Below are 24,917 nucleotides of genomic sequence, written 5' to 3' on the forward strand. Positions count from 1 at the left end.
TTTTTAAGGATTCCTAATCAGTAAGAGGAATCCCCCCTGTGAGGTAGTTTCAGAGAAATCAAAGCCGCTGATATGGAAGTCCAGGGACCAGCAGCCGTCCACGAGCAACCTTCCCGGGGAAACCACTTCAAAGCTTTCACGTACCGCCAGTCACCTAAGTGGCTCGTCCAGCGACCACCAAGCGCCACCCGGGCTCTCCCTTAATCAAATGTATGTCCACATTCATGGGAGCAAACGCTGAAGCAAAGTTTTTAATGCACCATAAAAACAAGCAAACTTGTGTTTTGAAAGCCAGATCTGAACGGACAATTATGAAAAATGAGTTCCTCTACGTAAAGAAGGTGTAAAACTGGGCCTATTTTGACCCAAAATGGGTCGGATTTTTTTGTCAGTATCTCATTGGTTACAGCACTGGACTGGCTCCCCAGATAAAAGTCTCATAATTGGACATCAAGAATTTTACACTTGCTGACACCAAAATTTGAAGATTTTCATCTTCAGCTGCAAGAGCTCTGAAGCATTTGTTTAAAAAACGAGTGCAATGTCAAGCTTCTGAAACAGAGCACAGAAGCTTCACAGGGAGGAAGTCTGATTTAAAACTGTGAACTAACGTGCTCTATGAAAAATACATCAAGAGAAATTATACATCAAAGGTAAAGGCTCTGTGGTTATTTACCATCGGAACCACTGCCCAACGCACAGCACTAATGCTTTCAAATTAAAACCTCTGTGAGATGGTAAGCGGCAATACTACAGCTGAAGGAAGTGGCAGCCCAGGAGATTCGCTTTCACAGTGTGCTCACGCTCCTGTTTTCCTTCTAGTTTGGTAGCAAGGCCACCAAGACTCATTTCCATTAATTTTCAATAAACTAGAGCTTTAGCTTTATGTCTCCTTCAGGAAACAAGTTAATCAACTCAGCTTCAGCTCAGCCCTAAAAAGTTGTTTCCTTTATTAATAGCTACTCCTGGTGCCCTCTGGGGCCAGTGTCTTTTTTGTCATTATCGTCATCATTTTGCAACTTAGCATCTCCTTGATTTCAGGAATATATGAAGGAAACTGGAAGCTCTGCCCTATCTGTAATATAACCGGGCAGTTCTACATGCCAAATAATAATCAATATCTGCCCCTATTTTTACATATGATGGTTTTATATTATGGAAACAGGATTAGAAAACACTACAGAAAAAGTCCTGCCCTAACAATAGCGTTCATCTCCGTGTCTGTCTCTGTTCAAATCTCCACGTATTTCTGATAGGAGTAATAATGACTGTGCAATAATAAGAAGACAGTCCCTCTTCTTCATCACGCATGGCTCTGTGTAAAGGCAAGGAAGGAGAGAGCCGGGGCAGGGCCCAGGGAGAGGCACAGACGATGAGACACCATTGCTGGAGGAGAGGCAGGTAGCTGCTGCCAGCCCCGGGGGACGAGACGCTGCACGGCCTCGACTCCCCATGCTGGCGACCATGCTGCACCACTCACCACCATTATAGTTTCCCTTTAATTCTTTGTAATGAAAACAAGCATTAAAAGCTTCCCTAACGGCCAGAGCCTCCCCAGAATAACAGAGTCACTGCATTTGTTGGGGGGCTGGGCTAATAAGAGTTAATTTGTCAACAGCGTCTAAAGAAAGCCACCGAGTTCATTATATATGGTGTTTGCCACTGAAACGTGTTCACCAGGATTCCTTCTGGGATAAAGAAATGACGTTTCCTGGGGTGAGGAGGGAGCTGGTTTAGGCGCAGACTAAGACATTTATTTTAATAACTGGGTGTGGGGAGCAGAGGATGACTGACCCTTCCCGCTTGTGTGGGGAGATTTAAGATGGTACCAGGGTAATACTTTTAGACAGATGTTTTCACCTGATCCAGCTGGGAACATCACAGAACTGACCACCCTGTGGGTGGGTATCAGTTAATCCAGCAGAACGCTCAGGCAGATTCTTCATTCATTCATTCACTCGTTCACTCATTCGTTCATTATTCAAAACTATTTCTTGAGTACTCGCTACACTTCAGACCCCAATGTGAGCACTAAACGTCCATCAGGGAATAAACAGACAAAACCTCTGCCCTCGGGGTGCTGACATTCTAGCAGAAGAGACAGACTAAAAAGCAAAATCATAACTCAAATTTATGGCATGTTCCACGGTGGTAAGTTTAAAGCAGAGAAGAGAGGCAGGTACTGACTTTCTATCAGTCACGACAGAAGCTAGCGTTTACGAAGCACAGCTCCAGCCCTGCTCTCCAGAAGGTACCAGACTACGTGCTGGGATCGGGGAGATGGCTGAAGCCGTGTCCACGGCCACCAGTGTGCTCTCAGCCACACGGGAGAAAGACAACTCTACTGGACGTCATCAGCATTCGCTGTGGAATGATCTGGAAAAGAGCCACAACAGGGTGCTGGGAATTTGCCAGAAACCATGCTGGGCAGCCTATGAGGGAACAGAGGAGCTGGTCCAGACCAAGGATGCTGGTGTGAATGAGCACAGAAACTGCCCCACGGAAGGAGTGCTACTTTTTGAAGTTACACAACTTACTCCGTTAACTTAGAAGCAATTCCTTCATCTTGGAAACAAATGTCCTCTAGATTTTAAGTGTCATGAGGGCAAGGTCTGTGTTTTATTCATCCAAGCAACTGCTCCCCAGCAAAGGGCCGCGCACAGAGCTGGCGAACAAGAACCATCCCATGGACGGAACACGCGAACACAGGGAAAGCCAGCTGGTGACTTTGGCTAATCTATAGCAAAGTGCTTGAAAGTCTATAATCAGAGCACTACACAGAAATAACTAGGATTACTGAAAACCATCCTGATGTGTTTAATCAGCTCACACGGGGTTACATAGAGAGCTCGTCCTTCAAGGGTCCACATCTCAATTCTTGGCTCTGGGAGAATGGTACATGGACAATTTTGAGAACTTCACCCTCTAGTGGAAAAAATTAAGTAAGGGTAACACTAATGGGAAGAAGAAAGATCCAGCTCAAGCTACGATTGGGCTGTGCTCTAAAACATCACTTCTAAGTAACCTGTTCGGACCTCTGCACGATTTCCAACAAGCCAAAATCATAGATGGTGTTGAAGTTCCCAGGCTAGCCCTCAAGTTTCTTCAGCTGTACTGAGACTCAACAGAGAATGCTGTGAAATCTAACAGTCAAGTTTGTAGAGCGATTATTTCTTCTAACACAGGACTCCAAAAATGGATCTCCCTTAAAGGTTCCAACCAGAACAACTCTTATTTTATGCAAGCGACATCTGACATACACATTCAAATTCAGGAGGATCGCATGAGTGTGTGTGGAAAGAAGTATTTGATGTCCTTCCATCTCAATGAGAGCCCTTTCCTCCAAAAAGAAGTCCAGAAGACGAAACTAAAAACAGAGGAAACCAGTAGTTAATGAGAATGGCCTTACTGCCTGACCTCACATCTACAGGCAAAAGAGCAGGAGAAGAGAGAAACCAGGGTCCTAGAATAAATGCTTGCTGGCTAAAATTCTCTAAATACAAACAATGCAGCGATTATAACCAAGAAACTAGTGCAGGCGCTGCTCTACCATATTTAGGGCAATAATCAGAAAACATGGAAGTGAGTGTTTTAAAGCTTTCTTTAAATGTCAGGAGCTGTCAAGTTCCACTGAAACAGAGATCAAACCAACCCTCATGGATCGACTGAGACGAAGTTACCTTCCCAAACAACTTTATTTTTCATTTGCTCTTTCATTCATCATTCCATGCATCCAAAGCCTTTCCACCTCTCCTGTGACCAGCAAGCCAGATGTTGGCTGGGCAAACAAAGAAAAAGGCAAAGCATGCCATGACGATACCAAATGCTGGGAGTGCTGGTGGAGGAAAAGTCATTGAGAGCTGGCCAAAGGGCACCTGAAGAGCAAGTGACGGTGCAGAATTCTAAAAAAGGCTTCACAACAGCCAGCCCACTTAGACATCCCTAAGGCAGGGGAAAGCAGGGGTGGTGAAAAGATCTGGGGTCAGTGTTGGTCTGTGTTCTTCAAACTGCAACCTCAGTTTTTAAAACAAACACACTGCTTTGTCAGCTTGGGGATTCCAGGCCACTAATGAACAAAGAATTGCCCAGCCTAACATAGCAGGTCTGCCATTGGCTACAAAACGACTCCCCTCAGCTACTGGGAAAAAGGGACCTGGTCAGACCATCACCAGTGAAAGCTAGTACTGCCTTTTATTGACCAATGGGTGTTCTTGGCGTTTGTTAAGAAAACTGGTGTCATATTTTTTTAACGAACTTAAATTGGATGTCCCCCAAATCCTGGCATTCAATAGCTCAAGTTAATAAAACAGATACAGTTGAGGTTCCACAGTTATATGGGGAAAGTCTACATTCACTTTAGCCACTAAACAGCTGATATAGTAGGAACTAAACTACAGTTGCAGGGCATAATCTGGCAAATTCCTAGTGAGAAATTAGACTTAGGAATAAGCCAAAACTACTGCCAGAGGTGGGCTTAAAACATAGGAGACGGTCACTGAAAACAGCTGAGTTTGACTAGTTTTGAAATTTAATTTCCCCTAACAAAAGTAGTGGTATCGGGCTTCCCTGGTGGCGCAGTGGTTAAGAGTCCGCCTGCCGATGCAGGGGACGCGGGTTCGTGCCCCGGTCCGGGAAGATCCCACATGCCGTGGAGCGGCGGCTGGGCCCATGAGCCATGGCCACTGAGCCTGTGCGTCTGGAGCCTGTGCTCCGCAACAGGACAGGCCACAGCGGTGAGAGGCCCGCGTACTGCAAAAAAAAAAAAAAAAAAAGTAGTGGTGTCACTTTATGCCTCTAATTCATGTCATTTTGAGACTATTAAGTAGAAAAGCCCTTTAAGATGCTGCCATAGATGATGGCTCAGTTATCAAGAAGGCACAGCTGGAGCACAAACCTGGCCTAGAACGCGGACGGAAAAAAAAAAAAGTGAGAAGATGAAGTGAGAAGGCTGAAAGAAGTGAGAAGATGAAGTGAGAAGGCTGAAAGAACAAGAGAGATCAAAATTAGGAGAATAAATTGAACAATGGCATAAAATGATCACTGGGAGCAGAGACCATGCCATTTTCTTTGTTGCAGCAACAACGTCTGAGCAGAGGGCCTAACACATACCTTTGAGTTAATTCAAAGTGACTCAATACCCTATGTAACGAGTGTTCTGAAGACCCCAATTAAAGGATCACGCCCTGATTTGCACATTACCCAAACACGTCTTTTGCTCACATGCTAAGAGCTCTAAACTTGCTGAAAATCACCATGTCATTTAAAAGACCCACAAATTCGCAATGGGGTCACTTGCGCTGTGTGTCCTGTGCCATGCGCCCTGCTCTATGTCCCAAAGTGGAAGTGGAGGAGGGGCCCCTCCAGGTGCATGCTTACACACTGGGGGTGCTAGCTGAGAGGAGAATGCTTTTCTGAAATCTAAAACCAAACACTCCATTCACAGTTCCCCAGGGAATGTGAGAAGAGATTTTTCCACGGGCAATTAAAGATCTTCTGGCGAAAACAGTGTTGTGAGATGTGGCAGGAGAAACAGCACATTGAAGCCAAATCCAGTAATCTAGAAGCAGTGATTACAATTCAATACCATAGAATTATTTCCACTTGCCGACCACTCTTCTCTGAGCTGCTTATAACTTTGTCAGACTTTGCTTTTGAGAGCAGGCACAGTAAGAGACTTTTTTTTCCCCTTCCTGACCTTTCCACCAAACAATTTTTCTCTGCTGGGGCTGGACTGGAGACACAGAGCTGTCAGTCTCCACTCTCAGGCCCCATCTTCAAGGTCTCAGAGACACTGAGCCACTTGGACGTGGAGCCACGAAGAAAGCTTCCGGTGACCTTTCTGTGATATTTTGCAGCGCCCTCTCCTACCACCCAGGGCCCTGCTGCCTTAGATCTCCCTGTGATGCGTTCATGAAAAAGCGGATGCCGCCTTGTCCCCCCTGTCCCCGGCTCTCCATCCCTGCCTCCCGGGACACACCTGTGGTGCAGCTCAGGCTGAAGCTGGCAGACATCCTCCTTCGCTGATCATTCCTAAGGCTTTGTGACAAGAACCGCCACACGAGCTCTGCCCTTTGCCTTCCCTTCTTTGTTTCTGTTTTTAAAATCCCATCCCTCATTGCCTCTTTTGTTGCTGATCTGCAACAGGACTAACTGAAGACTTGCAGACCCAAAATTGTCACCAATGCTGTCTATTTTATACAAGTGGACAAAAGTATATTTTTACCTTCAGGATTTTTTGATAATGACAACTAAAGAATTGGAGCAGATGGCCTCAGAAGCCAAAGGTAGCTAGAGAAACTGGTGAACCACATTCTGAGTTAAACTTGAAAATTCTAGGCCACTAAGAAAGGAGGATCTGATGTTTTCTTTGAATGGGGGTGCCCCAACTACAGTTCCATGCTGTCTTCAACAAAGGACAAAAGGACACTCATTTTACTTTCTTTAAAGTACAGCAAGGTCTTCTGAAGAAATCTGTTTCACTACAAAGCGGAAATGGAAATGACTCTCATACTGGAGTCCACCAAAACTACCTTGTAAAATTAGCTTGAGCAAAACCTTCTGCTTTAACAAATCAAGAACAACCACCCCTCCATGTGCTTCCCACAAAGTCCATCCTCTTTACATCCCTATTAATTTCATAACTGAAGTCTAGTCTCCTTTACCTTTCAATAAAGCCCACCCTGACCAATGAGTGTCCAAAGGGCATCAAGGAAGGAGAGGGTCAGGATCCCAGAAATGGTCCCTGGGTTAGAACCGTGATCTGGGGGGATGGGAGTCAAGAGGGTCAATGGAACAGGAAAAACACCTTGGCCTCTTGGCGCTGTCCTTGGTGCTGAATGTTATGCTTTCCACTCCCCCACCTCCCCCCACCACAGTAATATACGCTGTTGAGTCCAGAACATTGACAAATGGCAACTCACTGTAGTGAGATGATAAACGGCAAGCGCTGCAAAGATCAGTGCATTAAAAAATCCATGTTTGCAGTGAGCACGCCTGTCGCTGGGATCCAAGGAGGTTCACACTAGAAAGTGAGAATCAGAACTTTTCATAATTTATACTTTTCATATGCTTTTTGCACTCAGAATGTTTTTCATTAGATTTGTCTGTTACTGGACTTCAATATGAGAACACAGAGACTGACTGTATTATTTGGTTAATAGATTAATATTAACCAAACACCCAGCGGGTACCAGGCATTGTGACAGGCGTGGGGTTATAAACCTATATAAGGTATAGGTTCCCCAAAACAAAAGAGAAGAGAGTTTTATAAAGGTAGCAATTAATGTGCAAGACAGAAAATTTATAATTTTGGACCAAGATGTTCTCCCCCTGTGGCTTTGACATCAATAATCTAAGCCCTCTCTTCTCCAAACTTCTAATCACAAAAGACCTCTAGCCCTACTGTCACTGGAGAAGCATCTGCTCCAGCAGTTCAGAGTTTTTGGATTGCTTCTCTTTTTGGCAATGGCAATCCAGAAAGATAATCATTCCAAGTATGGGTTTTGTGACTTGTTTCCAAGTGAAGGAAAAAACAGGGACATTCCATAATGGCACTTTGTGTGTCCTGTAGAAAGGACTTACCTGTTTTGTCTGTATTTGGAGAACACATTTATTCAGATCCTGCAACACAATTATTAATGTGATCATAAAATCATCAGCGAAGCCAAACCCTACATTTTGTAAGCCCCAAGGACAATTAGATGGACTATCAAAGCAATAAGCACAATGGGTTACACAGTTTAAGACCTCTACTAAGAACACCCTCACGCTTAATAAAACTGTAGTGGACATACCTCGATTAACAATAGCTCCTGGAGGCAGCCTGTGACTTAACCATATGACACAAGGACAACACTTTAACTTTTATCCACAAATTAATCTCTCACTGACATCCGTTTTTATGAACTACCTTTCTGGACTCCAAAGATTTGAATCCTTTCAAAAAGAAAGGTCCTTAACAAAACCATGGAAACATCCTGAAGGGTCTTCCCAAGAATAGTTCGTGGCAATGAGATCTCGAAAACACTTCTCACACATGGTGGCAATATGCCGGACCACCCAATTTTCATTTAAATTAGCTAAAAAAGTGGGGACCACACACAGATATGTCACTCTATAAAGCAGATATTACGACTCACTTGATTCTAATCAACAGACATCAGCCAAACCATACTGTATCTCAGGATTGTGTGAGTTAGGTTGGGCTACAAATAAAAGGGAGAAAAAAGAAACTGAATGCAAATGACGTGATAGAAAGGGAGGAGTGAGAGTAAAGGTTAGGAGGAAGTCGGTTCCATGTCATTGTCATCCACGTATAAATAAGCCTCTACAGTGGCTTCCCATTAAATTTACAACAATGTCCAGAGAGCTTCCTATTTTATAGGATCTGTTCTCACCTCCCGCCTCTCATGTGCCCCAGCTATTCTAGCCACACTGGCCCTTTTATCTGTCCTGCAAACATGCCAACATCATTCCCATTACGACGTTCACAAGTGATGGCCCTTTTGTTTGCAAAACTCATCTCTAGATCTGGAGATGACTAACTGCTCTTTCATTATCATCCAGGTCTCATTCCAAATGCAGGGTCCTCGGGGGGGCGGGGGGGGGGGGTTAGCCAAAGCCACCCGTACAACATTTCCTCAACAACGAGCCATATCCAAAGCCATTCATTCATTCGTTCATGTGTTCATGTGTTGCCTGTCTGGCTCTCCCACTCTGCTGTAAGCTTCGAGGACAAGGACACAATCTTATTCCAAAATGTCTCCTCAGTAGCCAAAATGATGTCTGACACCTAATGGCACTTAATCATTATTTGCTTACTGATTATAACAGGGGGAAAATGCGTGCTTTTTACCAAGTGATAAGAATAGTCTGTTCAGAAAGGGCTTTAAAAAGAGCAGTTTATAACTGAAGAACCCCAAGGTCCTGGAAGAGAGTTCTCTTGTGCGTTTTAGGTGCCTGAAGTCTTTGTCCCGTCAGTGCTGGACTCATTGACTATCCCAAGGTGGCAATTATACAAAGTGCAGAACACAGGTCCCAAGGTTCGAGCAGGGCATCCCGGAGCATCAGAAGCCTGGGGTCTAAGAATAATGAGATCCCAGACCTGAAGTGTTGCTATATTCTCCTCTGTAAAATGAGGTAGCGTAATTAATTCAAAGACTTGAGGCTCTAATGTAAGTAAGACACTTGGGAACTCCACGCTCCTGGGCAAGGAAGGGGTGTTGGTGTCGATGAGAACTGATGCAGATTCTTCCTGAGGTCTCGAGCAGGAAAGTTCTGCAAGCATGGAAGTCGGATTTTCCTTAGAGCCCAGTAAGCGTGCCCCTCAAATAAAGGATAGGAAATGCCCTTGATTTCGTCTGTTTTCTCTTAAAAGCCTAAACTTTAGAATGTGACTAGGGCATACAGAAAACTATTACATATCCCCTTCCCTGGCTGCTGCTTAATACACACCAATGCAACACACAGAGGAGCTGTCCCTCGTCTGCAGCCCAGCCTAACAGCGGGACAGACACGTCCTGCAGCAAACATGTCATTGCCAGGACTTGTGCTCAAGCACCATGCTTATTTTACCATACAAAATGACCATGGTCACACATGAGCTTAGGACAGAGCTCCAGTAAAATCAGTGGGACGGAGAAAGGCCTTTTATATATAATAAGGTATGGGAGAATGGAGGTCAATGTCTAACACAGAGGACCCTTGGTATGGGTTCGACAAATCTGGAGCCAGGGAGGAAGGTTCAGGAGGAATGTACCCGTGGGGCTTGTCATCAGGAGGAAAGGGCTAAGGAAAAGAGGAAGGTGTGATGCACAAGCTCTTCCTGACAAAGCTCAGGGGAGAGGAAAAGACCCCAAGTGGGCATCCAAAGGCGTCCGAAATGGGGGACAGAGGTCAACACAAACGCAGCCACAGTGATTCCAACTCTGGCTCGAATATCATGGGCCACAGGCACTGACTGGCGACACTTCAGGACAGAATATTGTCACTTGATTAATAAATGAAATGCACAGAACTCAAAGGTCAGGTCCGAGTTCACCAAAGCTCACTGCAACAACGTGGCATGGATAGGAAAATCCTTTTGTCAAATGTTTATGCAACACCAAATATAATGAGGAAAACAAAAGTTAATTTCAATTCAAAATCCATGATGTGTGCAAGAGAAGTTTACATAGGGAAGGTGATAAAATATCGACTGTCCATGTTGACAGAAAACCTTCTGAGCACTATTATTATGTTGAGTCACTCTCCAAAGGTAAATCTGCCCCCGAAGTATGTATAAGGCAATTCAGATGGAAGCTCTTCTTCTGCCACTGATTTAACAGATTCTGGTTAGCATGTTTGTCCCTTAGCACAAAGTAATATTCAGAATAAAATACGCCTGCACGTTAAAAATATCAGAGAGGGAAGGCCGGCCAAAGTGGTAGGAAAAACATTATGAAAGCTCCCCAAAACTAGCTTCTTGGGGTGACTGGGCTGAGAAAGATTCAAGAAGATCCTTTCATCAAACCCTTAAGTCTATACAACCTTCCAGAATATACTCCAAAAAGTACTCTAAGGTTATTTCTGTTAATGGGAAGAGAATCAGCACCCCTACCTCTCCTCCTAAAAATGTCTAGTCTCATAGGGCTGACAGAACTCACCAGAGAATGTAGCGAGGGACGGTGTCAGAAGGCATTGACAATGCAGCACGACACTCTACCACATAGGTCAGCAAATTTTTTTCTCTAAAGAGCTAGAGAGTGAGTATCCTGGGATTTGCAAACCAAGGGTATTGTAGCTACTAACGTGAAAATGTTCACTATTCTTTATTATCAAAACTTAAAACTTTATTTATGGACACTGAAAATTTAATTTCATTAGTTTTCACGTGTTCCAAATATTATTATTCTTTCAATCTTTTTCAACCATTTATGAATGTGAAATTCACTCTTAGCTTGCTGGCTCAGAGTGGGATTCGCCTGAGGGCCCCAGTCTGCAGACCCCTCCTCTCGCAGGCCGAGGGGTGGTGGGGCAGAAACAAGTCAGAAGATCTGGGGTTGGTTTCCCATCGAAGTTTCTTTCAAACACCATAAAGACCAAGCTGCACTGAAACATCCCAAACTCCCTTTGCTTAGAACAAAATCAGGTTATTTACTTCATCCAGTAGTTTATGTTCGCATCCTAGGTTTAATTTAAGTATCAGCTATAGAGGTTGCGTTGGTCGTATACAATAAATGCAGAGACAGGAGCAAAATGGGAAACACACTGATCGATTTCTATTACCATAACGAGCAATGGCGTTGGGAAAGAATCTGATTGGAGCTGTGTGCTCTAGAGAAGCCAGCAGCCAGCAGCCACCACGTGTAATGCTCTCCTGTTCTTATCTTGTAGGCTTTCATATCGGACTGGGCAAGACACAGCTAATTGTGACACATGCAGGAACAGTGCATGTATTATCTATAGGTATGTCAACGTTCTCCTCTTCCCACTTTGTTATTATGAGTGACAAATGATGTTTACCCACGAATGCAAGAATCATCTGGGATCATGCTGGGGTGATTATATCAGACAAAAAGTAAAGAACCTTTCCTGACCAGACTTCTAGGCTGCTTCTGAATACTCAACCTCACGTACAGAATCACGGGATGAGGGAGAGCTTGAACCCATGGGTCTGGCAAATGGATCTCAGCAGTGTTTCCAAAATCGGTGTAAGTTTGATGGCTTGCTCCCTCAGAATCGACAGCCATGAACACTGTACTGTGTGTTCCGTAATGGCTGTGAAACGTAAGACCTTCCGATGGTATAGATCAAAGGCTGCAAACCACACTGTATGTGCTAGGAATACCACAGGAAAACCCAGTGTGCAGTTTATGTCCTGGGGAATCACCAGGGTTGTGGCACTTATGTCCCTTGGGGCATAAGCCCCTGTCTAGAGCCCTATGGCTGGTCTTCCTGTTTTTCCATTTGAAGTGCGTTTAGATTACTCACGTTGACAAGAATACAGCAGAAACTTTCAACAAGCAAAAAGCATGTTAGGCTTTTGGCAATAATTTAGGATTTTAAGACATGGTCATGACCTTCAGAGAGGTTACTGTCTTTTTTATTTTTTCTTTTTGGAAATGTAATTTTCGTAAGCAAAAGATGAGAGCAGTAAGAGATGTTATGATTTAGTTCATTTTTTTAAATTAAGCCTGAAGAACAATTTTACTTGATTTGCCAAATTATCAACAACAAGAAAAAGCTGCACAGCTTTATATCTAAAACTGTATAAAGGAACACCAATCTCAACCAAAAAACACCTTCTAAAGAGATCTTCAAAGTTACCACCCTCTTATCAAGAAGGTAGAGACAGGGAGAGGGTATAAATGTCTTAACAATGGCAAAAAGCTTGAGTCCACACAGTCTTGGGTCCATCACATCTCCAATCCAGACGGAGCATCCCAGACTGGGCCCCAGGTTCTTTAAAAGTAGAGTTGGGTCACCTGGCGACTGGTGTGGTTGCAGCAGAAGAAACCACAGGGCAGACACGAGCTCCGGTACCACCGTAGCAAAAGTCCGTCCTGCAGAGGTTCTCGACCCAGGGAGATTCTGCCTCCCAGGGCACATCTGGCAAGAATGGAGGGAGGTGCTTTCAGCTGTCACCACTGGAGAGGTGCTACTGCATCTACTAGGTAGAGGCCAGCGATGCTGCTAACATCCTATAATGCCTAGGACAGCCCTCCATGACACAGAGTCAGCCCATCCAAACTGTCAACTGTGCCAAGACTGAGAAAGCCTGCCTTGCAGGAACCATGGCCTGGTTACAATCTACTAAAAGGCACACAAACTGCTAAGGCCTCCTGGCTACCCAGAGGGACCCGGGTCCCCTGCAGCAGCCCTGGCCCAGCAGGCCGAGATGCCCGATTGCTCTCCACTATTAACAAGGAGGTGAAAATCAAGCGCCCAGGCAAGAAACGTCAAGCGCTCCAAATACAGACTTAGAGAAGTTTGGTCAGTGGGAATCTTTTTACTACACCCATATTATGCGAAACAATTTTGAATCAACAGTGAAGGGATGTAAGTGACATAAAATAAAATGCTTTCAAAGAAAAAAAATGCTTTCGTTAAACCAGTCAATTAGAAAAAGAAATGAAGAACTGAGAGCTCCTGGCATAAGTATCCTCACCATTTAGCTTCTGCTCCTCTGGGAGCTAAAACGCCTCCAGTCTCCAATGCTATACAGAGTCGAAGTGAACCCAGATTTCCAAAGAAGTTGCGAAGAGTGAGCCTGATGATGTAAACCCACTTAACATTTTGTGGGTGACTGAAAGAAGAATTTATTAGGACACTCTCCAATGTAAATTGAAGTAATTTACATAAATTTAGCTCTAAATCCAGAAGTAACTTACATTAAAAAAAAAAAAAGTCATGTTTAAAGTGATTTAACAGTCTGTGAAGGACCGGAATTAGCCTTGAGTGGTTACTGTTTAGACATGGCTCACCCAGCGATCTGTGTGAATCCCAGTACACAGGCCACTGGCCCATTTATCGTAAGAACTGGGAGTTCCAGCACCACAAGAATTTGACAAAATTTCGTAAGACTCACTCACCAGGTAGAGGGATTGAGTCACTGCGACCACTTTGCTCATCTCCCGCAAACTGGGGAAATGCGTGTCTCTTCATAGAGACCTTGTCATCAAAGATGTGACTGCAGGGACTGTGCATCTTCAGGAACTGTGTACAGTGGGGGCCTCTACAGCCATGCCACCCTACAGTGAGTAAGCCCCCTCTCTAAGTGCACAGAGCATCCCGGGAGAGGCGGTACTAGAGAAGAAGTGGAGTTTTAGATAGCTCTTTCGGGAAAGTGTTTTAAAATCCCCCCATGAGAGTGATAACAACAATAAAAATTTCCCAACACTCCAACTTCTGCTGCAAAGAGAAGGAAGGCTTACTAGTAACATTTCAGCCAGACTCCCACTGCCCCAAAAAGCAGTCTTCCTGCTAAGAATTCAAACAGAGGTCTCTATATTACTACCAAGTTGAACAAACATCTTCGTTAAATTCTGTTTCCCAGTTTTCCTGTCACTTTATATAGGATATAATTTAAAATTATAACTGTTTAAATTTAACAGTTACTCTTGACACTGGTTTGGTTCTTGACATTAGCAAGAGTTTTCTGAGCACTACAGATGAGAGGAAAGAAAGCTCACTTCTGGTTCACTAACTGGAACACCAGTCAAAAGAGAAATCCTAAACGTAAACATGTTATTTGAATTTGAATCATATAATTGTCTTACAATGTACGTGATTTTAAGTTATGCCAATCTTTTGAGGCGAGGCCCAGATGTCTTCTGTGCCCGTGGTCACCCCCACTGGACTTCCAAGGTACCTGCCACGAACCACACCCATTTTCCTGAGGTAGAACACCGTCTCGTGACAGAACCTGATTTCAGGGTCCTTCTGGGCGCCGATGTGCCCCTCCCTTTGTCACACTCAGTACTTTGTAGCAAGCTCCTCTGTCCAAAACATCTAACCCACAGAAATAATTCTCTCTTGCCTCCAGTGTATCTCATTGGTTTATGTAACACTCAAATAAATCACATCATTTCAATGGTGAGTACAAACGGCATAAACAGATCCAAACCCAGCATCCCCTTGGTGAGCACACAGCTGGAGAAGTGAGGACAGAGGGTCAGGGAGCAACAACAGAGGAGCCTGTTTGCCAGGAGCATCCAGCCCCGCGTGGGCGGCAGTTCCATCGTGGGGGGCACAGTGGTGGTGACTAACCCAGCACCTCGGTGAAGGGGGCTCTCATGATCCCATCAGGAAACCAAAGACTGGTACAAGAGAGTGGTGGCTGGCAGCTGTTCATACCTCCAGATAGGTGATTTCCCTTGGGGTTCCCTTCTGCCAAAAAAGAATGGGGGGCGTAGAGCAAGGGAGAATTCGCCCAGATGACTTCTCAGTGTACAGCCAGCCCTGTGATTCAATCCTCGAATGTCAAATGCTTCATGAAGGATAGAGGTTTCTCTGATAGAAAAGCATCCAGAACACAACAGGCCTTGGGCAGAAGAAACCACCTGTCCAGGTGACCCTGGAGCAGTGCCAGCGGGCAGCCAGAACATCTCAGAGGTGAGCCAGCGGGAGTGTCCAAATTGCAAAGGCTTTATGATTCAAGTGCATCTCTTTTCACGGAGGACGTTGCAACAAATCCTCCATCAATTCCTGCAAACACACCTCTGTAGAGACGATCCCATCAGGAGGGGATGAGTTCAAGCTCGGAGTCCCTGCAGTCGGTTCTATGCCTGGCTCTGTACCCAGGCTCTCAGGTACCAGGGCCTGCACCCTGGACTTCAGGAATGTTCTAAGAGTCCCTGTACCACCATCTCTGCCACTCTTTTGGGTCTTTCCCAGAGGATGCCCGCAGCACCTCAGAACTGAATAGGTTGAAGGAGTTTCAAAATAAAGACATTTTAAAATGCCAAAGACCTGTGGTTGTCCCAGAGCCTGGGCGAACACGAGGGGCCATCAGAGCTGCCAGTTTCCACATGTTGTCACTTGTCATACCTGTTTGCTGGCAGGCAGAGAGCCCTGGAGGTCAATGAATTTGATCCCGCCCATCTTGCATTTACACACTGCTTTTCACCCAAAACCCAAGTACCCTCTCCGAGCATGTAAGAATCCACCATGTTGCCAGTAACACTGGCCTAGGGACATGCAAAGGGGGCCGTGTCCAAGACACGCTGCCTGTGGTTCTAGCAACGCAAGCCCTTGAATAAATGTGTGCCTTTGCCTTGGGTGGCAGTACATATTTCTCTGTAAAAAAAAATAAGTCCGTCATGGAAAAAAAATATCAAAGGGACAAAAGATCCTGAAGCAATTTCATGGAAAAAGGGCCTCCAGGGCCACAAACGAAAGGTTGTGAAAATCAGCCTGCCTGGGACTGATGCTCAGATAGGGGCGCCCCAGAGGTCAGGGCTGAGCTGCCATCCTCTGTCTTTGGAGGGGTGTCCATTAGATCTCCAAGTCCTGCATGATTGAAGGAAGGGATCAGGTAGGTCCTTTCTAGCTCTGAAATGCCGTGAGTCAGTGATCTACAATCATGAGAGGAATGGATCTGAGAACTTCAGAAGAAAGTCTACTTGGAGATGAAAGTTTGGGCATTCACAGGGCATTTCTCAACCAAACAGCATCCATTCCCGTACTGGCAAATCGATTTACAAAGAGCCGAAGCAACCATCCTTGGGCAGTGGATTGCCCTGCTTCCTAGACACTGAAACCCAAGCACCAAAAGTGGTATCGTCCATCAGTGGGAATTTGGAGGTGGTTGACATGACTACAGTTTTTGTTTCCTAAAATGACATTCTTTCCATTTTGATCTGGACCAATGTGAAATTCTAATTTAAGACCATCTCAGCATGAAACAAGATAACAAGGGAGACAAGTTTTAGTTTTCTGTAGTAAAACTTTTCTGGCTATCATCCATATTTCCTGTCAAAATAGGCTATAATTATTTCAGAAAATATTCGACGGATAAAGTACTAATATAATCTTTGCTCATCAGCAGTTGAAATCCTTTGTATCCACCCCGTCTCAGTAGGTCTCTTGTCAAACTAATCCGATGAGTCACGCTAACTGATGATTCATCCTTTGTTCAGATTTTGTTTCAAAAAGGAACAATGCAACATACCATTTCCCTGCTTTACTGAAGTGGTTAATTCGTAAAATAATACCACAACAAAATGGCTTGAATTCAAATTTGTGCATTTTTATGAGGAGAGCCTGTGCTAACCTCAGTTCAAAGGCTTTGGGGAATGAAAGCGAGCTTTGAAAGATAATGATAATGATGATTCAGACTAATTAAGCAGAATCTTTACCAGAATTTAAATCTTCCTGTAAAGTATTAGAATTCCTACCATTAGTTCCAAGTCCTACAACACCTGTCCCCTTCAGGAGGACACTGCCCGCACCTGCGTCCTTTCTGTATCATCAGGGCCACCCACAGCCAGCCTCAAGTGACACTAATAATTATGCAGTGAATCCGTGAGTGGACTTGGCCCCCGAAGGGAAGGGAAACACTGCCCGTCTGCCTATCACTTTGTTGTCAACACCCCAGAGGGAGGGAGTTTGCAGGATGCCCTGTTGTCTACGTTGTATTTTCATCTTTTGATATGATCCATGGATGGTCAAGTAGAGGTGAAATTTCAAACAACTGTTCTGATAAAGCACCCGGGTCCCTTCCATTTGGTGCTTCTGTGCATTTCCTCAGCATTTTTCATGGAACTCCTAGGAGATGAGGGGCATGATGGCCCCACACACCGGGAGGCGGGAGGAACTGGTGATCTGGCTGAAGACAACCCCGTAGAACCCCTACCGTAAGACCTCGTAACAACAGAGCGACAACAACAGGGAACCTTCTGCACCGGAGGTGTGGGGGCCACAGACACAGTGAAGAAAGGCAGAGGACAGGGAGATGAAGGCGACCAGGGTGTTCCACCCAGGGACAGCTGACGCAGAGGACAGAGGACCATCTTGGAGGGGTGGCATATTGGGAAGGGTTTAGATGTGTTCTGTAGAACACCTCTCCCACCCCCCAGGCTAGAGGGTTGGAAACAACCGGAAGGATTAAGGGGAGAAAGAGCCTGAGGATTTCCAAGGATGAAAGGGGATGCCTTGCTGCTGACACTTAAGCATGTAGCCTTACAGCAGCTGGGGAACTTTCCAGCGCATCGAAGTCTTTAACTGTTTATCAAGGAAGCTCCCAAATTCTGCAAGGTCCTTTCCAAAATGATTGGAGGGTTTCAGGAAAGACGAGAAATGTACCCTAATATTATGAGATGGAAAAGGAATTCACAGAAGTAATGGTTTGCATTTTCTCAAATCATCAATAGAAATTCATTGCATCACCGATAAGAACACAAAACAGAAGGCTGCAAAGATTCCAGACAAAAATGTGCATGGAAATGCCACTGATTCCAGAGTATCGCAAAAAAGGAGCTGCAATCAGGACAGCCACCAGAACTGGACGCCTCGAAACTAATGCAGTCTTATTGTTAAGAGAGGTAAACTGCATTTGTATGCAGAACCGGGGCCAGGTCTAGCCTGTCCAGAGCCCACTTGGAGTGGACTCTTTGCTGCCTTTGTCATTTAGTGATTATCTCTAAGTGGAAGTGGCCTTTGCAGGCCTGCTTTCGATCACCACCACTTGTGCATATTAAGTTCTTTACCAACATGAACTGATGTGGAGGAAATTAGCTTTTGTCTAATACTTAGTGCTCTGTTCCTAGTATTTACAGTGACTGAGGGGGCGGGAGGAAGAGGACAGAAAGGATTTCCTTGGATAATACTTTAGGCGATGTCATTCTGATGTAAGGAAATATGTTTTAATAAAGTAAACTAAACGTTAGAAAAAAACAAAAAAGAATGACTTAACAGACCTCAAAATTCTCCTTGAGGGGCTTCCCTGGTGGCGCAGCGGTTGAGAATCTGCCTGCTAATGCAGGGGACACGGGTTCGAGCCCTGGTCTGGGAAGATCCCACATGCCACGGAGCAACTAGGCCCGTGAGCCACAACTACTGAGCCTGTGCTCCGCAACAAGGGAGGCCGCCATAGTGAGAGGCCCGCGCACCGTGATGAAGAGTGGTCCCCGCCTGCCACAACTAGAGAAAGCCCTCGCACGGAAATGAAGACCCAACACAGCAAAAATAAATTAATAAACTCCTACCCCCAACATCTTAAAAAAAAAATTCCCCAAACCAATAACCCAAGTTTTGCCTATTCCATTAGAATTATAAAAATATATTCTTTCTTTTTCCCCAACATGTAAGGATCAGGTTTTAGTCATCTTTAGTGACCTTTTACTAACCTTTAGTATCAAAAATTCTATGTGCAACTGATTACAGCTGTAAAAGTGAAAACTGATTACTCATTTCAACATATTCCTTGTAAAGCAATTAGTTAAAAATTATTCAGCAAAGAAAGGTTAATTATACTGATAGCCCTCCTCTTAAGACCCTCAAAAGTCAAAATTAATGAGGTAGTCACCTATGTCCAAAACAGTGTGAAGGAGTGACATTGTCAGTGTCACGAGCAAATCAGCGTAATTCACTTTTAGACAACCATGTAGATTTTTCTACGAGCTAGATACAGCATCCAGTCCTCACCTGAGTGCCCTAAGTCAGCATGTAAAATTCCTTGGGGACTCAATGACAAAAGAAACCACCTAGGGTTTGCTGCTGTCACTCAGCTGACTCTTCTGCCCCATCAGCCGCCTTGAAGGCACTGATCCCACAGACAACACATCCCTGGAGGTGTGGTAGGGAACCCGGGGGTTTAGACAGGTCACCAGTGACACCATAAGACATGCACAAGAAGCTAATGGTTTTCTGGCCTGTGCACTGAGAACTGTCACTGCTCCATATTCTCTCTCTCTCTGCTCACGTCAGAAGAGGGGAAGCTCCTGAGAGCGTCAGCAACTCAGCGTTCTGGGCTGGTGGCTCAGAGGGGCCGGGCTGCTCTGCACTTCAGCTCAAGCACTGTGACTGCAAGTCATTCCTCTCTGGGCAACAGATTGTCCGTCCTCAAGATGAGAACAGAAGACAAGGTCACGGCCAAGATCTCAGCCGACCCGACTCAGGTCACCTGGCTGGGTGTTCCAGCCCTGGCACCTGAAGGACCCACTACAAACAATTTTAGAGAGTCCTGTGTTTTCTCCTTTTAACTGCAGTTACAACGCACTTCCTGCTCAAAGATTAAAAAAAATAATTGTGTGCTCTTTGTTGAGGCCAGGGACAGCAGTGAATTGGCAGTCCACATTTAATAATTATCCATCCCTTCTAAATATAATGTCTGATCTTGATGGCTTGCTAGAAGTGTGACATCAGATATGCTTAATACACATGTGACACTGTTAGTGATCTGGTCCCTTTCTTACTCGAGAAATGATTATGGCTGGAGGTTATAAACAGCGCTTGAGTCTTTCTGCCTCGACCTCTCTGTGGTGCAAAATTATAGGAGGCTCAAACGCAGTTCCCTGATCCCTGTGCATCTGGCCAGCCCTCAAATTTGGGCACTTAGATGAAGCCCGGGTGCCAGACCACTCTTTGCATTCCAGTGGAGTCACAGATAAGAAAGATACCGAGGATGGAGCTTCAGTCAAGCATAAAAGGAAGGACTGTCCTCCTGCATGGTCAGGCTACGTACCACGATGTATTCAGAAAGGTCACTGTCTATAACTTTGGATACTTTGGAATATACTTTATAGCTAGGATAACTGGCTAATGTTTTGCTTTTTATAACCATAACCGTAATTTCCTTGCCACAGGCCATCACAAAAAGGGAATAGATCTTATAGTTCAGGTATTAGTACTATTGAATACCCATCTATTTCTAGTATTTTAAATCTTACAGTGACTCTGTAAACTTTGATTAGGCACCTACTGTGTGAAAAAGTGGCGGAAGAAGGATTCAGAGTTATGATGAATCATTTCTATGTTCAAATTATTAATACTGGAAACTATTGGAACAAGCTCCATACATATACACAACAGGTATATAACAAATGGACATATTGTCTGTACATATGTTCATTTTGATGAGTAAGTTATAACTAGAAAACAGAGGCAGCATTCTGCTGAGACTGGAAGTGAGGGGATTCGGGTTCAGTTCATCAGTTTACTTCAATTCAGTAAACAGAGAGGTCACGTGCTGAGTCTGTCACTGTATTAAAGGCATCACAGATGCAGTTGAATTCAACATGGTCTATCCCTCGACGCGTTTCACAGAACTGAGAAAAAGTAGCTATGATCCAACATGAGCCAGAAGTGCTCTGATAAAAATGTGCAGAGGCCCTGAGCAGTGTGGACCAGAGGAGTCTGGACGGGACGGAGGGGCGGGCACGTGTGGTTAGTCTAGAAAATCCATGGAAGCAGGAGGCAACAAGTGTCCTCGGTTTAAAGGATGAGCGGAAGTTTGTCAAGGAGTTTCAGGTTTTCCTAAGGTGACTCTGGTACTTGGAAAATGCGTTAGGGCAAGAGAGAGACGGAGAGAGAAGCACTGAACGGCTGTTTCAGTGGCCAGAGTGAAAACTGCCTAAGTTCTTTGGGGGCAGAGGAAGGCGCTGGAGATTGCTGAGGGTGGCTGCAGGGTACCCAGCTGATGGAAGCAGGTGGGAAGGGCGAGTCCAGCTAGACGCCAAGGTGCCTGCACGGCAGCTGAGTTTGGGAAGACCGAGCAGCAGGCTGGGGAAACGCTCTGATTCTGGACATGCCAGATGGATGGGGCCCCTCAGCAGTCACACGGAGATGCGTCCAGGGAAGTATGATGGCTATTTTGGGTCCTGGTTCTCCCACTGCCTAAAGGCACAGCCGGGACCACATATGTAAACTGAGGCTGAGGAGTAAATAAAAGGAGATGTGCCTGGTTCACCAGGCTTGCAAGGGAGACAACCCAGCCTGTGACTTGGAGCCTGACTTTCAGCTTCTTCTGAACAACACTGTGTGATCCAAGGCGCTGACGTGAAGCCAGCCGGACATAAAGCACTGCATTTTGAGGACACTGTGAGAGCCATCACACGCCCCAGCGAGCTGGCTGCCCCGAGTTTGCCTGAGTTTCCGTGTGGGCGTGGTGGCTCCATGGGGCCCCCTGGCGGTGGGCGTGTGCATCTCCACTGTCGTTTCACAGCCCGGGAAGCTCAGGTCCCTGAAGGTGGGATGATGTATCCACGGTGGCAGAGCGTGGGTCAGTCGGAGCCACACCGAGCACCGGGGACTCTGCGATCTGATTCAAAGAAAATTAAAAACGGAGGCCTCCGCTCTGCAGTCCACTGAGCCCCGCCAACACTGTCAAGGTTGGAGAAATCAGAGATTTCGGGTTTTCTTCCAGTCCAGGAAACACACAATGCCTGGGAGCCGAACTCACCTGCTTTTAACTCTTCACTGCTACACCCAGGGGACTGGAGAAAGGAATGTTCTAAATCCATTTCCCCTTCAATGAACTCAAGGAGCTGGCGACATCTTGCTAAGGAAACTGTGGCAGGGCCCGGGTATTTATAGGAGCAGCAGACAAGCACAGCATCCGCTGGAGATGCTGGGACCACGCTCTTCTGCAAAACTGCATGAAGCCGTGGGGAGAAGTGTTACTACAAAGCCCAGCAGAGACGCCGGGAAGCAAATAAAGCTGGTGCCAGCTGACAGAGCAGCCTGAGCTTCAGCGCAGGTTTTTATTTCTTTGGAAATGTAGAGTAATAATTCTGTAAGCCAAGTCCCTACACATAAAACTTCTATTTTCAAGAGAAAAAGACTAACCAAAAAATGCAGTCTGCAGCCCGTGGCTTTAATCCTTCATCACCGCGAGCCACACAGATGTGGCCAGTGGCTTTCGGTGGCACGCCTGGCAGCATGGCTTCAGTTACCACGGAGCTCTCAACGCAAGCATTTTGTTGGATGGACGCAGGCAGGGGAAGGAGAGAGATAAAACGTAAACAATGATAGCTCCCGGGGATTTATATCTTGTAAACAGCCCAGCAGTCCTGGGGCCGTTCTGGATCACCCGGCACAGTCTGCAGTCTGCGCTGTACCTCAGGCACTAAAGGAGAGAACAGCCAGCTTAGCGGAGGCTGGCCTGGCTCCAGTCCCTTCACACTCAGGCTCGGACTCTCTAGAGTCAGGACTTTTTCCAGGCTGCTTCTCCTCAGAGGTGCAAGTGTTCCGCATGATGCGTGTGTCCCCTCGACGGTGCGCTACAGACGCCAGATCTGGCCTGCAGGAGGCGGACGGTACCACCAGCAGCCTCCAGCCTCGTGTGCGGCCGGACGCTGAGACCCTGGGCATTGCAGGAAGCTGTGCCAATCCCCAGCCGAGCCCTAACAGATGAGGACAAGGTCTAGAGGCCAGACTTGGAACACACACGCTCCTGTCTGCCTGTTCAATGAGGGCTAAGTCTCTGAGCTGGAACTGCTCTGGGAAGGCAGGTCCAAACCGCAGAGGGCAGGTGCACTGCCCTCGACTGAGCTTAGAAGCAGCATCATGCAGAAAACCACAGCAGGGCCTGCAGCCCACAGGAAAAGTGGGAAGGGAATCACAAGACTCCCGGGTTCGAAGAGCACAACTGGCCGCACCCTGCTGACCCCACCCATCTTGCAGACTCTTCCAGAAAAGGGGAAGCCAGGAGTAGAAGCGGGGGAGGCAGGCTGCAAACAGATCCTGGTGTGTGTTTTACGACAAAAGTTTCAGCATCTTCTTCGATTAAGTTCTGAGAGAAGGGAGCCGGGCCACAGATTCCACCGAGAGTGGGTCCCATAGCGCTGCCTGCGGGAGAAGCCCTGTTTACCGGCAGTAAGGAGGGGGCTCGATGGGAGGGAAGAGCAAGGGGGCACAGCCAACATCACCGACCAAGACACAGCAGCCCAGGGCAATGGGGACGAAAGCCGAGACGGGACTTGTCTTTTACGGCTCACGCGTTAATTCTGTAAGTATTACGTAGGCAACTGCCACGACTCAGGCCGTGCTGTAGGTGCTGGGAGCAGAGACGGGACAAGTCACCCCGTCACAGCAGCTGCATTCGGGGGACGGAGGCAAAATGACACAGAGACAAATGCAATCATCTGTAGTGAGTGCCAAGAAGGGAGAAAGGAGCCGAGTGGGGGAGCTTGCAGAAGGTGCTAGAGAGTAAGGAGGTCATGTGGACCTGGGGACAGAGGGGCAAGGAGTGGCCAGGACACGTGCTCCAGACAGGGGAGAAAGCGACAGCCCTGAAGACGGTGACGGTGCCCACAGGCACTGTCTGCCGGGCAGCTGCAGCCAACCCCGCCAACACGCCCCCCGTGTCCCTCCGATCAGTGTGGAAGCCCAAATCGAGGGCCATCGCTTCTCCACGAGGCAGCCCCCACCCCCCATCCCCCGCTCCCAGGCCCTATCTGGACAGCTCGCTGTGTTAAACAGGGAGGGGCTCTGGGCACAGAGTCCAAGTGCCCTAGACTGTCCACCGCTGGCTTCTGTCCAAGTCCTCTGTGCGGACCAGGGCAGCAGGTGCTGCTTTATTCTGGCCATTTGGCTGCTAAGACTGAAGGGACCTTTGCTCTGTGTCAGCTAGAGTCAGCCAGACTATTAACCTTCGGACACTGCCCTCTCCAGCCGGCTGTCTGCTTCACATTGACCCGGTGACTTGGTGTGCTCCGCCCTAAAGGAGAAAAGTCCCCCAGTGGAAAACACTGGACAGAGCCACGTTATTCCTACCTGATAGCAGGGCACAGCATCCCCTGGTACCCGGACATCACCTGACAAGCAGGTGCACTGCAACTTGGGGTTACAGACCGGGAGGGAGGTGCAGGGCTCAAGGTCACCTCACTGCAGGCATCTCCCAGCAGGTGCTCACGGCCACTCACACTCCCTCCACGAAGAAACCAGCTCCTGGTGGCAGCTTCTCAGTTGTGGGGGAGTGCAGATAGGAATCAACAGACAGATGAAGTCGAGTCATTTTGTTAAACAAGAACTCAGATTAGAGTACGCTGTGATTACAGTGGTGGTTCTGCGGTGTGATAAATTGGTTAATAACAGGATTCCCAATGTAGGAGCTTAATGGGAATTCAATAATTACAGGTACCCAGAATTGTACTGTTAGCCCAGGAAATGCTAGCACCCACCCTCTGACCTAATAACACAAAACCTATCTGGGCCTACTGAGATAGTTATGATCTGGAGAACATGCTTTCCATACTAACCAAGCACCTTGACAAAATTACTCTTTTGTACCTAAAATACCATATTGGATGCTATACTATCTTACAGACTCAATGGCAAGGTTCTTATTTTCCTTGTTAAAAGTCCAAGTTGAAGAATTCTTGAACAGGTATTTCTTAATCATTGTTAGCTCTTGTCCCCATTATACAATTAGTGATCAACAAATGATAAGGAGAAAATAATATCTGAATTGCATCTTATAGTTTAAGAAACTCTTT

The 24,917-nt window shown here is 46.2% G+C and overlaps 2 protein-coding genes across 3 annotated transcripts in view; one reads left to right on the plus strand and one right to left on the minus strand.

The window, feature by feature from the left end:
- DOCK1 (dedicator of cytokinesis 1) overlaps window positions 1-24,917 on the minus strand; it is a 517,745-nt gene that overhangs the window by 290,131 nt on the left and 202,697 nt on the right. The gene's annotated exons all lie outside the window — the stretch shown is intronic.
- Window positions 1-24,917, plus strand: part of INSYN2A (inhibitory synaptic factor 2A) — a 60,502-nt gene that overhangs the window by 31,229 nt on the left and 4,356 nt on the right. Inside the window, exons 3-4 of one of the 2 annotated variants that reach the window (XM_019940257.3) lie at window positions 11,374-11,445; window positions 17,853-18,365. In XM_019940257.3, coding sequence (XP_019795816.2) covers window positions 11,374-11,445; window positions 17,853-17,874 — 94 coding nt within the window. In that variant the 3' untranslated portion in view covers window positions 17,875-18,365. Of the gene's footprint in view, window positions 1-11,373; window positions 11,446-17,852; window positions 18,366-24,917 lie in introns of those variants that run through there. The other variant, XM_004315487.4, reaches the window with a different exon arrangement.

This window comes from Tursiops truncatus, chromosome 16, assembly GCF_011762595.2.
Source record: "Tursiops truncatus isolate mTurTru1 chromosome 16, mTurTru1.mat.Y, whole genome shotgun sequence".
NCBI lineage: Eukaryota > Metazoa > Chordata > Mammalia > Artiodactyla > Delphinidae > Tursiops > Tursiops truncatus.